The 14,618-nt window shown below is 28.9% G+C and overlaps 6 protein-coding genes across 6 annotated transcripts; 3 read left to right on the top strand and 3 right to left on the bottom strand.

The window, feature by feature from the left end:
* Positions 1 to 1,806: 1,806 nt before the first annotated feature.
* OCT59_012259 (uncharacterized protein) lies at positions 1,807 to 3,225 on the bottom strand. The gene is made up of 4 exons (XM_025312876.2): positions 3,039 to 3,225; positions 2,845 to 2,963; positions 2,569 to 2,760; positions 1,807 to 2,484 (listed from the first exon to the last, which is right to left on the bottom strand). The coding sequence occupies exons 1-4, from the start codon at positions 3,172 to 3,174 to the stop codon at positions 1,996 to 1,998; spliced, it is 936 nt and encodes a 311-aa protein (XP_025188527.1). The 5' UTR covers positions 3,175 to 3,225; the 3' UTR covers positions 1,807 to 1,995.
* A 108-nt stretch (positions 3,226 to 3,333) lies between these two features.
* On the top strand, positions 3,334 to 4,491 carry OCT59_012258 (uncharacterized protein). The gene is made up of 6 exons (XM_025308973.2): positions 3,334 to 3,562; positions 3,622 to 3,675; positions 3,744 to 3,829; positions 3,904 to 4,021; positions 4,092 to 4,150; positions 4,214 to 4,491. Exons 1-6 carry the CDS (start codon positions 3,338 to 3,340, stop codon positions 4,296 to 4,298), a joined length of 627 nt encoding a protein of 208 aa, XP_025188526.1. The 5' UTR covers positions 3,334 to 3,337; the 3' UTR covers positions 4,299 to 4,491.
* Positions 4,492 to 4,848: 357 nt separating this feature from the next.
* Positions 4,849 to 6,406, bottom strand: OCT59_012257 (uncharacterized protein). The gene is made up of 5 exons (XM_025309867.2): positions 6,006 to 6,406; positions 5,864 to 5,939; positions 5,664 to 5,782; positions 5,493 to 5,597; positions 4,849 to 5,419 (listed from the first exon to the last, which is right to left on the bottom strand). Exons 1-5 carry the CDS (start codon positions 6,375 to 6,377, stop codon positions 5,201 to 5,203), a joined length of 891 nt encoding a protein of 296 aa, XP_025188525.1. The 5' UTR covers positions 6,378 to 6,406; the 3' UTR covers positions 4,849 to 5,200.
* Positions 6,407 to 6,554: 148 nt separating this feature from the next.
* Positions 6,555 to 8,167, top strand: OCT59_012256 (uncharacterized protein). The gene is made up of 7 exons (XM_025312875.2): positions 6,555 to 6,687; positions 6,760 to 6,875; positions 6,937 to 7,091; positions 7,174 to 7,263; positions 7,329 to 7,512; positions 7,585 to 7,705; positions 7,776 to 8,167. The coding sequence occupies exons 1-7, from the start codon at positions 6,622 to 6,624 to the stop codon at positions 7,986 to 7,988; spliced, it is 945 nt and encodes a 314-aa protein (XP_025188524.1). The 5' UTR covers positions 6,555 to 6,621; the 3' UTR covers positions 7,989 to 8,167.
* On the bottom strand, positions 8,152 to 9,504 carry OCT59_012255 (uncharacterized protein; the record flags this gene model as incomplete). Its single annotated transcript, XM_025312874.2, has 6 exons — positions 8,152 to 8,332; positions 8,414 to 8,619; positions 8,686 to 8,835; positions 8,905 to 9,048; positions 9,111 to 9,301; positions 9,381 to 9,504. The coding sequence occupies 6 exons, from the start codon at positions 9,502 to 9,504 to the stop codon at positions 8,152 to 8,154; spliced, it is 996 nt and encodes a 331-aa protein (XP_025188523.1).
* Positions 9,505 to 9,871: 367 nt separating this feature from the next.
* Positions 9,872 to 11,980, top strand: OCT59_012254 (pyruvate dehydrogenase E1 beta subunit). Its single transcript, XM_025312873.2, has 6 exons — positions 9,872 to 10,032; positions 10,419 to 10,526; positions 10,600 to 10,749; positions 10,854 to 11,063; positions 11,131 to 11,554; positions 11,642 to 11,980. The coding sequence occupies exons 1-6, from the start codon at positions 9,892 to 9,894 to the stop codon at positions 11,740 to 11,742; spliced, it is 1,134 nt and encodes a 377-aa protein (XP_025188522.2). The 5' UTR covers positions 9,872 to 9,891; the 3' UTR covers positions 11,743 to 11,980.
* The last annotated feature ends 2,638 nt before the right edge of the window (positions 11,981 to 14,618 follow it).

Here is a 14,618-nt window from a genome sequence, read left to right as displayed (position 1 = left end):
TTCCTAATCATGTATCGTAGCGCAAAATGGATCAAGGCTTGAAGTTGATGATTTGAAGAGAGATAATTTAGAGCTATATTCACAAGTAAAGTTAGTAAACTTTGAAGGGCCAAAGAATTACAAGGACAAACAAACTGCCGATATGATCAAATTTGTAATTGCAAAATTTGTATTTTTTTGATACTTCTAATTTTGAATATAGCGCTCTAATAAGATTCGAAATGGCATGAATTCACCAAATTATGTTCAAAACGAGCACTGTAAACAATGGGTTTAAGGTATCTCCTGCTCCTGCTCCTAATTGGCTTACCATCCTGTAATGTCGACTCTATTTTTTAAATATAAGGATGTGAATTTTCACTAGAATTATTATTCTGAAAATGAATCAAAAGTTGTTCCTTGATATGGTACCTGAAAACTTTGTCCAGGCAAAAGAGCGAGCCTTTAAGACTTCCAATAACATTTTATAACGTATAATAAGGTACATAGAATTCACGGTATGTAGTCATTTTCTCTAGTTTTCGGCAAATTAAGAAGGAATTGTATATTTATTTGTTAGAAAACTAACATAGGGCTTAATTTTTATGAGAATCACATATACCTCCAATTTTATGTATTCTTCAGTGTCATCCTTCGTCATATGACGAAATTAAGAGAATCGAGGATACGGTGGTGGAATTCCTACTCGATGTTTTTCGTTGTATTTTTAAACCACAGTTGAAATTATTCTATTATAAAGTGTACAATGGTAAAAACAATCAAGCAATATTGTGGAATGCTTTGTCTAAAAATCAATTTCAGGGAAATAACATGAAGAGCAGCCTCAGAATTGTTGATTTATTTGTTGGATAATTATCCAAGTTAAATAAATCAGACAATCGTGTTCGGAGCTGATGTTACGTATTCCGGCGTCGGTAAGTCTACAATTATTACCTGAACATTTCTTTATCAATTTATTTTAGGCGATGAAATCCAAGAATTACCGTTTTGGTTGGATCCTTTGATCAATAAGATATGTCACAACAATAAGATTTCAGACTTTCCACATGGAGATTATTTCCGTTCTTAAAGACATGGTTCAAGAACTTTTTAAAATAAATAAAATTATCTATAAAGAACTCACAGGAAACTAGGACGGATTTTTATTTGAAGATGCTGATGTTTTGAAATATGAATTTGATGCTATATGAAGCGCCGCATTATAAACAACTTAAAACCCACAATCACGTTTGTTGTTATACGAAAGAGATACTATTTTTCGAGTATTAAAATCGTTAATTGTTGATGAATCAATTTTTAATTTAATGTTTTTAAACTCGAAAAGGCTCATAAGTCAAAAAATTGTCTTCTAGACAAGAATGACTGCATTATGTTCCAATTACTTTTTTTTCGTCATTATTTTTTCAATTTGTTTGTTGTCAACTGGGACTATTGTGGAAAAGACAAATATCTCATCCATTTAAATTTAATTTTTATGAGTAAGAATACTATTGTAAATTATGTCCCAATTCTGAACAATACTGTATTAACATTTGTACAATTATGGAATAAACACATTTACTCTCTCATTCTGACCTGCTCCAACCTATTACCATTTTTAATTGATGATGGCAATCTTTGTCGTTTATACCTTTATTGTTATCAACTTTTTAACATTCATTAAATACATTATTTTCAAGTCAAACTTTGACATATAATCTATGTTATTTATATGCGATATTTACGTGCATCTAATGCCATTCGTGCATTATATCTAAAACTTACGTAAATGATGATTTTGTTTATTTATATGTTAGTAAGAAAAGTTTGAAGGAAGCGAAAGTAAAATTTTTTTATTTAATTAAAAAAGTTAAGTAGTGATTATAGAAATTCGACAGAAAAACTAATAAAAAAGCAATTTTTATTTTTATTACTTTTATCTAATCTAGAATTAATTATTATTAATTTTTTTTTTACTCATAATATACCAAAATATTCAATAAAATAATTAGAAGTTTAGAACCTTTTATTTGATTGATTCTTGTACATTCTGTAAACAAGAACCAAGACACTAAGAAAAGCGAAGGTCGCAATAAGTTTTAATATGAATAATAGACCAAACCAACTTGAAGACGAAGGATCTTGTTGGCGTATAGATGGCTTATAAGATCTTGGTGGCACAGAGACGATGTTATTTGTTGTAACACTAATAATATCATGGTTATCACTAACTTCACCTGTTAAAGCAGTGAAACCAAGGTAAGCAACTGAGGGAATAGTAACATTAGGAATGGTAAAACATGGTTCCCATTGATCCCATGCTTTATATTGTAATTTGACCTCAAGATAAGTATTTTTATAATAAGTTATTCGTGCCTTGGTTGCTACTTGTTTACTTCTTATATCAGCCTCACATCCCGCAACTTCATTCTTTTTACCATCATTATCGTGATCATATTCAGTTGTACCATCACCAACCATGGCCATGACGTAAGGGAATGAATGCTAGTTAAATTGAATCATATAAATTAGATAGACGAGTAAAAATAAAAATGAACTTATAAATCGCATCTTTGACCAACTACTTACGGGATGTCTGGCGTTGGCATATGTATCAAAAAAGATACCAAGTCCTTCAAACTTATCAATGAATCCGAAGACAGGACCAACTTTGGCACGTTCCGATGTAAACCATACAGCCATTCCATCGCCATGAAGAGTCGGATGTTGTCCATCAATGTTAAATTCGAATTCTACTTGCCAATTTGTAGAAGTTATGGGCTAATTTATGAATTAAATCAAATTGGATTTATTATACATATTACAAGATTGCAATTAAAATTAATAATGAGAATAAATTCTTACCAGACGACTCCATAACCAGCCAGTCTGGGATGGTCGATCGTAGGTCAGTCTAACGTGCTTGTTAGTATTGATCACTGTATCAGCACCAAAATCAAACCATCGACTTTGAAAGTCTTGATCTAAAAAAAAAACCAAAAAAAAAGACGCGTTGAAAATAACTAAATTTTTAAAAATTTATAAAATAGTTTACCTACCAATATAAGGCATATAAATAGAATGGGTTCGAAGCGGAATTGCCTGACTACCATCATCTTCCGTTGTAGCATCATATGCAAACGTGGAACAAACAGCAAGCCCCAATAGGGCAAGACATTTGAACAAACCCTTCATCGTGTTCTATAGAGCTGGTAAAAAGTTAATAGAGTAATTTATTTTTTATTTAGAGGCTATGTAGCTGTGTAACGGTTCTTTACTTAAATTTTATTGATCACGTGTTTGTTACACTTAAAGAAAATCAGGCTCAAACATTCTCCGAACAATTTTTTTTAAAAAAATGTCGTCCAGTGAACAGCAATTCCGCGAGTCTTTACGATCTTTTCGTTGGGCTTCAAACTCTAACAACGATATAAACTCTAACAAAACTTCTACATTCTCCCAATTAACTGAGAATACTTCAAATTTTTTTGGCAATGTTGGTAATAGAGTACGAGGATATGTACCTCTATCAAATAATACCGTCGAGGAAGAGGAGGAATGGTTTACATTGACTAGGTGGCAGGTGAGTAGTTATGCTCTAATAAAGGCTTTTTGAATTTTATTAATCATATATTATTCTAGAGATTTGTAGGTTTTGGAGTTTGTATGGCCGCCGGAGTTCTATGCTTTTTAATTGTAAGTAAACAATTTATTTAATTGCCTAATTGAATTTTTTAAAAAAATTTTATATTTAAATTTTATAGGCTTTCTTAACTTTGCCCCTTTTGGCATTAAAACCAAGAAAATTCGCAGTAACTTATACAATGGGGAGTGTTTTGGTTCTAATGAGGTTACTGTCTTCTGAATTTTTATTATTATTTACTGCTTTTTTTTGATATAGTAACTGTAAATTTATTTTTGTAGTTTCGCCTTGTTGCATGGACCAATTGCACATCTTAAACATATTTTTTCCCGTGAACGTATTCCTTTCACTGTTGCCTATTTGGGATCAATGATAGGAACGTTATATTCTGCAATTGGGGTAAGCAAGTAAATTTGTGGTTATGCCTTTGTATTTCCATTCTTACTAATTAGAATCTTCTTTTTATAAGTTACAAAGCACTCTTCTCACTCTTCTATTTAGTATTATACAAGTTATAGCACTTATATGGTAAGATTATATAATTAATTTTGTTATAAACCATAATGAATAACGATACATTTGTTTGTATAGGTACACTATTTCATATTTACCAGGAGGAGTTGGTACATTACAAGTGGGATCACGTATGATTGCACGTCAAGTATTACCAATTTAAAATAATTAATTAATCTAACATGAACACTTGAAATATTAATGTAAAGATATCAAAAGTATTGAATTATTTAGATATCTTTTTCATAATTTTAGTTGTAAAAAAAGAAAACATGTACTTTAAAGAAAAATAATATTATAATGAAAATTGCATTAAATTATCTAACATTATTAATAAATTTTTATTAGAATTAGGATAGAGTTAGGGTTTATTATGAAGATATTATGTATACATTTTATTAATATAATAATTTATTCCAGTTCTTAAATTGTTAGGACTTTATGTGAGGTATATTTATAAATTAAAAATATGTGAAATTTTGACAGAAAAATTTACTAATTTAGTATTTATACTATGTTTTGCATTATCTGTTATTTTACTAGGGAACGCAAACCGTTCAGGATGTAGAAACAATCGCATATTTTAACCAATAATTGTGCTCATTTTTCTTAGGCATATTGTTAATGTAAAACGCAAATTATAACTAATTTTGTGATGCATGTCAGATATGATAAAAAATGACATAAGGCAATGAATTATATTAGGAAAAAAATATATTTTTTTTTATTCCATCATGTTTTTATTGTTAGGCTTTATACAAAATAAAACAATAGTTTACGAATTAATAGTAGAAGTACGAAGTAAGCTTTAATAAATAGCTATAATAATTTTAAAAGAATTATCATTATTACAAAAAATGGGTTAAAGAACAGGCTGGACATTCATTCAGCTTTAAGATTATTTGACTTTTTCGGTAATTATATACTTGCGTCATAAATACCCAATTATAATTTTAATTTACTTTCTAATAATGGCAAGTTGGAAATAATGAATAACATATTATAGTCTATTTTGTGACCAATCGTTCTAATATAAGTATTAGGCATTTTTTCTTGCTAAATAGATTACAAAAACGATCCATGTTTACCGTGCCCAAATTTTGAACCTAATCCTTTCGCATTGTCCAAGAACTCTTTGCGCTTGCGCGAATCCATACGACGTGTACCTAATACATCTTTTTCACGATCAAAAGATCGTTTACTTGCGTCATCATCTTGCCATTTACGTGATTTAACGTAATTTTCAGAATGCGTCTCCAAAAGAGATTTTGGCCGATACAATTCCTGATAAAAGAATTAAGAACAAAATTAATTATAAAAGAATAAAATTATACGAAAAAATAATTCAGATACATACGTTATATTCCTTCACTTTTTCTGCCGTTTCTAAGTCAATGCGAGTATATTTTATTGGTTCATCATCTTCATCTTTGGCATGTTTCCTTTTTTGATTAGAAGTTGCCTAGAATAATTTAAGGAATCAGCGAATAAGTAAAATGAATAAAAATTCAGATAAATTTGATAATACCTGTTTTTTCAGCCTTTCTTCCCTTTCAGCAGGAGTCTCCGTCCAAAGTGAATTATCGCTGTTACTTGGATCTTGTGTTTTCTTCTTGAATTGACGTGATCGCATATTAGTTGGAGTTTCTATAAATAATATTTATTTATTTTAATTTGTTTATAGCAAAAATGCGAAAATTTAATATTGTTAATAAAGTCTAGAACTACCTCCTAGAAATTTTGTTTCCGGTGGCACCAACATCCATTCTCCACGTTGTAAAGGTTTATCGCCTTGATCATTTGGCTATAACATCAAAAGTAGTTGAATTTACTAAATAGAATAAATTAGACAAAGAAATGCTTAACTGACTTCAAGAGCTTTGCGCATTTTCTCTGCTCGTTCCTCAAATTCTTGAATTGTTTTTTGTAAATTACTGTCATCGCTCCCTTCTTTAAAACCCTTCGGAAGTATTGGACCTATTATGTCTTCTTCTTCTTTCTCTTCTTGGTGACTATATCCCGGAGGAGGCATTACTGCAGGGCCAATTACACGCTTTTTATAATTAGGTAACGCTCTTCCTTGAGGTAACATTGGATCAATAGGAGTATCCTCGGAAACCTCAGAATCGTGTTTAGAAGATCGCTCAATTGAGTCACATAACTGCGGACCAATTTCTGGTACAGATGCTCTCTCCTCATTACGTAAATGAGCTGGAATTTGTGGTCCAATTTCTTCCGACATTTGTAAACTAATTTCGACAATATCTAATTTATAATTGATCGACCAAATTGACCAAATTATGGTTGGTTAAAAATCACGTGATTGTATTTTTACACTGACAATTCAATTTTTTCGAAGATCTGGATGACCCAAATCTAAAATTTTCAACCAATCAAGACTCGCACCGTGTAAATTTTTGAACGTGTTTTTTTTGGCGTCTTAAGAGTTAAAGAGTTGGTCTTAATAAAATTGTCAATTTTGAACAATGTCTGTCGAAAAATCAAAAAACTTCGTTCATCAAGGCCTTGAAACACACCATGAAGATATGGTGGTAAGTGTTTATAAATAGATTTGACAAACAGCTTTGTATTGATTGAATAATTTTTTTAATTAAACGACTTAGCATGATGCTCAACTCGATTACTATGGACTAAAGTTAGCTACCTGTTCTTCAGATCGCACCATCAAGATATTTGACCTTGATGGTGAAGAGCGACGAGAAGTGGAAACACTGAAAGGGTTAGTTCTTTGTCTTCGTTAATGCTTGTAGTTCAATTTTCACAATTTGCTTATTTTTTAGACATGAAGGTCCTGTATGGCGAGTAGATTGGGCTCATCCAAAATTTGGCGTCATATTAGCATCATGTTCTTATGATGGCAAAGTTTTTATCTGGAAAGATCATGGTGCTGGCTCATGGAAAAAAATTAAAGAACACACTTTACACACAGCATCTGGTATATGTTAAATAAGCCAATCTTTATCTTAATTTTTTTCGTATCATATATTTCACTTTCTTTACTTTGTCGTTGCTTATAGTAAATTCTGTGGCGTGGGGACCTCATGAACTTGGTCCAATTTTAGCTTGTGCTTCTTCGGACGGAAAAGTTTCTGTCCTTACTTTTAAAGGTATTTAGACTAATTGTTTTTTCGTCGCACTTAATACTTCCTGAATTCTTAATATTTCGTAATAGATGATGGTTCATGGGACGCAGTTGTTCTTGAAGCACATAGTATTGGCGCAAATAGTGTGTCTTGGGCGCCAGCTACAATACCAGGTGCTCTTGTTCAGGTTACTGGAGGTGCACCAAATGTTAATGTTTCCAAAAGATTCGCTTCATGTGGATGCGATAATTTAGTAAAAATTTGGGCTTATAGGTATTATCACGCACTACACTGCGTATGCTTTCATTTAATATTATTTATTAAACAAATCGGTTTCTTTTATAGTGAAGATACCAAAGAATGGAAAGAAGAGGGGACACTTGAAGGTCATACAGACTGGGTTCGTGATGTTGCATGGGCTCCAAATTTTGGGCTTCCACAAAACTACTTGGCCAGTTGTTCTCAGGTGCGAGAGTGTCGAATTCAGTTTCTTTATAAAAATAGTTAAATTAAACCAATCGATTTTTTAAAAATAGGACAAAACCGTCATAATCTGGAAAAAGAATAATCCTAATTCTCCTTGGGTAAAAAAATTTCTTAAACCTGAAAAATTTCTTGACGTGGTTTGGTCTGTAAGTTGGTCCTTGTCAGGTACAATCTTGGCTGTGGCGTCCGGTGATAATAAAGTAACATTGTGGCAAGAAAATTTGAAAAGTGAATGGGAAAAAGTACAAGAATTAGATGATTAAATATAATAATTATAATTATTTAATTATATAATATGAGAAAGAGAAAAATTTTTAATTAATAGTAAGAACATTTAAATTTATTAAAAAAAGCACCTATTATTTTATATTATATTAAAAAAAAAAATAAACTTGTATCTTAGAAAAATTAATAATATATCTATTTTTATTTGTCTAATGAGCTTGTTTCGTTTTCGTTAATAAATTGTATAAACTTTTCGTATTCTTCTTTTTCCATCGGATAACTATGTTCTTTCGCAGGAAATACTCCAGTCTTTACTTCTTCACGATAAGTTTTAATAGCATCAGTAACAATCTTATCAAGTTTTGCATAATGTTTGCAAAAGCTAATATAATTTAAAATTAATGGCATGATATTTAATACGTGACCAATTCACAAAGTATGAAAGTATCTCGTTATGACTTACCGAGGCATAAAACGATCAAAGATACCCAACATATCTTGTTGAACTAAAACTTGGCCATTTGTGCCAGCGCCCGCACCGATGCCTATAGTCGGTATACGTAATATTTTCGTGACACAGGTAGCAATAGGTTCAGGTATTGCTTCAAGCACTATAGCGAAACAACCTGCTTCTTGAAGACTTTTTGCATCTTCGATAAGTTTTTTTGCCTATAATATAGGCAAGGAATTAAGTAATAGGTAAGAAACAGTACAATTAAAATTAAAGCCACTTACTTTATCGGCAGTATTTCCCTGAAGTTTGTATCCACCTAAAGAAGATTGTCGTTGTGGTGTTAATCCTATGTGACCCATTACAGGAATTCCTATTCTTGTGATTTTTTGAATTGTTTCTAACATTTCTGATCCACCTTCTAATTTGACACCCTAATGGAAAATAATCACATATATAAGTAAAAACATAAATAAACTCGATCCGTCAAATATGCATAATACCTCCATATTTCCTTCTTTAACGAAACGAATTGCGTTTTTCAATGCATTTGTGGGACTCGTTTCGTAACTCCCAAATGGCATATCTCCAACCAAGAAAGAAGATTTTGCACCTCTAGTAACAGCTCGACAATGATGAAGCATCTCCTTTTGTAAAAATATGGTTAATATTAAAAAAAAAATTTACCTACTAAAATTAAATTTAATACCTCCATAGTTATTGGCGAAGTATTTTGATAACCTAATGCCACCATTCCCAATGAATCGCCCACAAGACAAATTTCAATTCCGGCCTTTTCGACAAATAATCCTGTAGGATAATCATGTGCAGTAAGCACAGTGATTGGCTCTTTACTTTTATACAATTTTTGTATTGTATTTATCGTAACTTTTGCCCTATCTAATTGAAACAAATCAAGTCAAAAATCGATTAAAATTTTTTTTTTTTATACAAAAAAAGAATAATAAATAAATCGTACTTGGATTGGATGCATTAACACCTTTCGAGCTATAAAATTGTTTCATACAGTAAATATTTTGGCGAAAACACTTTATCCCTAAATTTAATAGCCGTTTCTGCCGAAATGATACAAAATTCTTCATATTTGTTGTTGTTTTCGTCGTAGAAGAAGAGTCGGTAGATAGCGCCAATATCCATAATCCAATTACTTCTTTTAAATAGTTATGAAGTATAATACACGTGTAATTGTTTTATCCGAAAGCCGAGGTTAAAGGGGAAGCTCTTCGCGCGATTATGTTTATGTAATGTAAATCAAATCAAAAAATATAATAATATTTAAATTTTTGCATTATTATTAATTTACTATTTAAGTAATAAACATTTTAATATATTAAATTAATTATTAAATTTAGTATAAATAAATAAATTAACATAATTTCATCATCATGGTATGTATGACAAATTTTTGACGATCGGATAAATTTCTTCGGCTAATATCTGATATATTAAAATATAGTAAAGTATTCATTATGAATAGCGCAATATTACAAAAATTCGTCAATACCTCTGTAATTAACTCTTTTAAGCAGGCAGGAAAAGGACGAATCATACCATGCTTTAGTTCTTTACTCTTGCAAAGGCGAAATCTTGCGACTTCAAACGAAGTTACGGTGAGAGCATTTTATTTAAGCAATTGTTTTTTTTTGTATTTCCTTAGTTCTTATTATGAGTAAATTTAGTCGTTATTTACGGTATACGAATGAGCACAACTTAGTAAATACGGGATACTTAATAATATCGTGTGTTTTTTCACTTAAAAAATTACTTAGTATGGACGCGACTAGTAACATACAACTTGGATAAATATATAGAGTTCACAATATTTCACTTATATTTTGGCTGAATACCAATTTTTTATATACATACTTTTTTTCACCTGATCTTATCAATTATCTTCCCTTATTATAATTATCCTGGTCCTGGAGCATTATTCTTATTTCTGATTTAATTTATTTGTGCAACAGTGATACTTTTTAATGGTTATTATTATTTATAGATGCCCGTAAGAGATGCTTTGAATATTGCGCTTGAAGAAGAATTTATTCGTGATGAACGTGTTTTTTTGATCGGTGAAGAAGTTGCTCAATATAATGGTGCTTATAAGGTAAAGTGACAATTTAAAAAAATAAATTAATTATTGTACTCTTTTAATTTACATTTTTGATTTTTAATATTAGGTATCAAAGGGCTTACTCGACAAATTTGGCCCAAAAAGAGTGATTGACACGCCAATTACAGAAGCAGGTTTTGCAGGTTTAGCTGTTGGTGCGGCATTATCGGGGTTGAGGCCAATTTGTGAATTTATGACATTTAATTTTTCCATGCAAGTTAGTTAAATTCACGAATTATTCTTTCTTGTTTGTATTATAAATATTTTCACATTATATTTATTCTGTTATCAACTAAATTTATGTCATTCTTATTCATAAAGGCAATTGATCACGTAGTTAATTCTGCAGCAAAGATATTATATATGTCTGGTGGAACTGTAACATGCCCAATAGTTTTCCGTGGACCAAACGGTTCAGCTGCTGGTGTTGCCGCTCAACATTCACAAGATTACTCAGCATGGTATGGTGCTATTCCTGGGTTAAAGGTAGTTTCTCCATGGGATAGTGAAGATGCTAAGGGTTTATTGAAGGTATACAATTTTTTTTTTCCGAATTATTTATGACTGACTAATTGAAGCACCCTTATGAACTTAAAAGGCCGCAATAAGAGATCCTAACCCTGTAGTTGTGTTAGAAAATGAACTGCAATATGGAGTTTCTTTTCCAATGTCTCAAGAAGCAATGTCACAAGATTTTATTCTGCCAATTGGAAAAGCAAAAATAGTACGTGAAGGAAAAGATGTAACTATTGTATCACATTCAAGATCAATAAATTATTGCCTAGAAGCGGCTGAAAAATTGCATAGTGAAGAAGGGATATCCTCTGAAATTATTAATTTACGTTCAATTAGACCGCTTGATGTTAATGCAATTGTAAATTCAGTGAAGAAAACTAATCATTTGGTGGCAGTTGAAGCAGGATTTCCCCAATTTGGAGTTGGTAGTGAAATATGCGCTATAGCAATGGAAACGGAAGCATTTGACTATTTGGATGCTCCAGTAGAAAGGATAACCTGTGCTGGTAATTATTATATTATAAGGAAATAGTTGACATTAATAATTTTGATATTATATTTATAATTTGCCTAATCATTTCTTTTATTATTAGATATTCCCACCCCATATGCGGAGAATTTAGAAAATTTATCTTTTCCAAATACAGATGTAATTGTTAAAGTTGTAAAACGTACTTTATATAGAAAAAAGTAGCTAAGGTTAAATTCTACTTGAATTAGAAACCCCTATTACTATATTCAGGATTCTTAATTTTAAATTGATATTTTTAATTATATTATCTTCGAATTATCAACTTTTTCAATACTTGTTACGTGATAAATAGTTTTTTTAACAATGTAAAAAGAATTGGTAGTTAAAATCTTTTATCATGCATGTAATTTACATAATTAATAATAAAACCTGAAAATAATTGTAAGATTACATATCCTATATTTGATGTCTTATAGGTAGAGATACAAGATTTGTTAATTTTTCAAGACAGTCAGGTTTTATTAAATGATAGGATTTTATAAAATGTTAACTAATTGAGAATGATATTAAGTAGTTATATAAAGACTTCTGTTTGTTACTTTTATAAACAAAAATCACTAACATTAAACTACTATAACTATTATATATATGACAAACCAATAAAGTTGCAGATGTAACTATCTCTTATAGTATTACATTACTTTTTCATACATATAATATAATAAAATACTAGTCTAAAATTAAATGTAATAATGATTAATAAATAAGATAAACTTAATACAATATATATTGCATCTTATTATAACATTTGTTATAAAGTAAAAATTCTAGAAATCTCTAAAATAAATTATAAGTTATATTTTTAGCAAATTGGCCCATTTTTTAAAAAGTATAAAAATTAAAGTTATACAATTTTCTTAGCATTCAGTAGTCCAGTTTTAATGAACTTTTTTTTTTTATTTTATAATAACTTTAGGGAAGTGATACATATCATGTAATTACTAAAAGGGAAGAGGATTTGCAAAAATCTCACCAGTTAAATAATATTTATTATAGTAGCCAGAATTAGTTTTCTAGTTCGTAACTCTAGCTGAAATTAAAAATAAGCATTTGTTCAATAAAATTCTTTTCATATGATTTGTTAATATTCTTTGTTTTATTATTAACAGTATAATGTATTATATATTTATTCTTTATTTTAAGTTGTCTCACACTACTTTTTAAAGCACTATTTTTAAAAAAAAATTATTCAAAAAAATTTATTTTTATTACTTGGATTAATTTCAATATAAACCCCATACCTATAAAAAAAAAACAAATAAAAATATTAACAAGTGTTTTTATATAATAAAAATAAAATATACTCTTTCTAGAAACTTTTACCAGTTTAATTTTAAAATTCAAAGCTGGTACCTTCTTTATTCACCCTCTAATTGTATTTTCTAATCATTTATAATTAAAACTTGTACATTACATGTAAGTATAACTGAAAAATCGTCAATAGAATTGGTAAATATTTTTTTTTGGCTGGTCATTCTCATCATTTTGGATGTTAATTTTTTTTATATTGAGCAATCATAATAAGTGTTCTGGTCCCAAGACCTGATCCTGACTAAGTTATTTATAGATTTTATGAATTTAGTGATAACTAAATATAAAAAAAGTGATTTGTGATATTGCGATTCACTTTTTATATTGATTTTATATAAAAAAAGTGAGTTGCAGTATCGCGATTCACTTTTTTATATGATTTTAATATAAAAATGTGAATCGCAATATTGCAACTCATTTTTTAATATGATTTTAATAATATAAAAATTGTATTGCAATATTGCAGTGCATTTTTTATAATTTATTATTACTTAAAATCAAATTTACAATTTACAGCAAACTATACATATATAATTTAAACATAATATTATTTTATATAAATCTCTTATAACCTACACATTTAATGTTTATCTAATATATAATAATACTTTATTAGTTAGGACTTTTTAGAACCTGGTCTGCTTCTAGTCCAAAATTTGAACTTAAAAATCTGCAGACCAGATCCTAGGACTAGGTTTTTAGGTCTAGGACCTAGAACTTTACCATCCCTATTTATAAATGCTTGCATTAATTGAAGGATAATAAGCTAAGGAACTAAAATTCATAAGTACAAATCTTAGTTTATTTATTTATTTTATTATTACAAATAGTTACTAAAGGATTCAAACATTCAATAAGGCTACAAAACAAAAAAAGTTTGCATAAATTGGACTACTAGATGCCAAAATAATCGCAAAAAACGTGATTTTTTTTTGAAATTTAGGCCAATTTGCTAAAAAGTTACTCTCTGAATTGTATATATAATGTCAGGGTTCCTATTACTAATAACCATTTTTTCTTTTATTTTTTAGATTGCAAATAATCTTCTGAATAAAGAAAGTTAACTGAAATTCTAATTCAAAAGTAAATTTTGAATATTTTTTTATTTCTTTTTAAACAAAATGTTTGCTAACATTTTCATTTTTTCTTTTTTGTAGACTTACGGCCTTCTAAATAGGTTTCTAAATGAAATTTTAAAGGTATTTACTATCTTGTATTTTTTTTTGTTATTGTTAATAAAATATTCTTATTAACATCATTTCAATTTTTTTCTTTTATAGATTCATGATTTCTGAAAACTTTTCAGAATAAAATTTCAAAAGTAAAATTTCAAAATTATTTCATTTTTTTTATTTAAATGAAATATTAACTAACATTTTATTTTATTTTATTTTTTTAGATTTATAGCTACTAGATAAAAACCTATATGAAATTTTGAAAGTAAAACAGTGGTAAAACTTTAAAATTCTTTATATATTTTTTGTTACTTTTAATTTACAAAATATTTACTAATATTTCAGTTATTTTTTTGTAGAGTTTTAGTTCTCTGACTTTTGGATAAAAGAATTTTAAAAGTATACTTAAAAAAAAAGTGAATTTTTTTTTTATTTTTATTTAATAAATGTTAACTAAAATTCATTTTTTTTTTAATTGTAGATTCAGAACACTTTATTTTAAAGATAAAACCTTCAAATTTTTATTTTAATTTTTATTTAATGAATAATATT

The sequence above is a fragment of the Rhizophagus irregularis genome, chromosome 2, assembly GCF_026210795.1.
Source record: "Rhizophagus irregularis chromosome 2, complete sequence".
Lineage (NCBI taxonomy): Eukaryota > Fungi > Glomeromycota > Glomeromycetes > Glomerales > Glomeraceae > Rhizophagus > Rhizophagus irregularis.
This window is presented reverse-complemented; position numbering and strand designations above follow the sequence as displayed.

Bases quoted from the DNA above. Each gene is read 5' to 3' on its own strand.
- OCT59_012259 (XM_025312876.2), bottom strand. From the start codon at position 3,174: ATGAAGGGTTTGTTCAAATGTCTTGCCCTATTGGGGCTTGCTGTTTGT. The intron at 2,964-3,038 runs GTAGGTAAACTA...TTTTTTTTTTAG, and splicing joins TATTTATATGCCTTATATTG to ATCAAGACTTTCAAAGTCGA. The intron at 2,761-2,844 runs GTAAGAATTTAT...TTCATAAATTAG, and splicing joins GCTGGTTATGGAGTCGTCTG to CCCATAACTTCTACAAATTG.
- OCT59_012258 (XM_025308973.2), top strand. From the start codon at position 3,338: ATGTCGTCCAGTGAACAGCAATTCCGCGAGTCTTTACGATCTTTTCGT. The intron at 3,830-3,903 runs GTTACTGTCTTC...TTATTTTTGTAG, and splicing joins AGTGTTTTGGTTCTAATGAG to TTTCGCCTTGTTGCATGGAC. The intron at 4,022-4,091 runs GTAAGCAAGTAA...TCTTTTTATAAG, and splicing joins CGTTATATTCTGCAATTGGG to TTACAAAGCACTCTTCTCAC.
- OCT59_012257 (XM_025309867.2), bottom strand. From the start codon at position 6,377: ATGTCGGAAGAAATTGGACCACAAATTCCAGCTCATTTACGTAATGAG. The intron at 5,783-5,863 runs GTAGTTCTAGAC...TATTATTTATAG, and splicing joins GGAAACAAAATTTCTAGGAG to AAACTCCAACTAATATGCGA. The intron at 5,598-5,663 runs GTATTATCAAAT...AAATTATTCTAG, and splicing joins AAGAAAGGCTGAAAAAACAG to GCAACTTCTAATCAAAAAAG.
- OCT59_012256 (XM_025312875.2), top strand. From the start codon at position 6,622: ATGTCTGTCGAAAAATCAAAAAACTTCGTTCATCAAGGCCTTGAAACA. The intron at 6,876-6,936 runs GTTAGTTCTTTG...CTTATTTTTTAG, and splicing joins GAAGTGGAAACACTGAAAGG to ACATGAAGGTCCTGTATGGC. The intron at 7,264-7,328 runs GTATTTAGACTA...ATTTCGTAATAG, and splicing joins TTCTGTCCTTACTTTTAAAG to ATGATGGTTCATGGGACGCA.
- OCT59_012254 (XM_025312873.2), top strand. From the start codon at position 9,892: ATGAATAGCGCAATATTACAAAAATTCGTCAATACCTCTGTAATTAAC. The intron at 10,527-10,599 runs GTAAAGTGACAA...TTTTAATATTAG, and splicing joins AATATAATGGTGCTTATAAG to GTATCAAAGGGCTTACTCGA. The intron at 10,750-10,853 runs GTTAGTTAAATT...TTATTCATAAAG, and splicing joins CATTTAATTTTTCCATGCAA to GCAATTGATCACGTAGTTAA.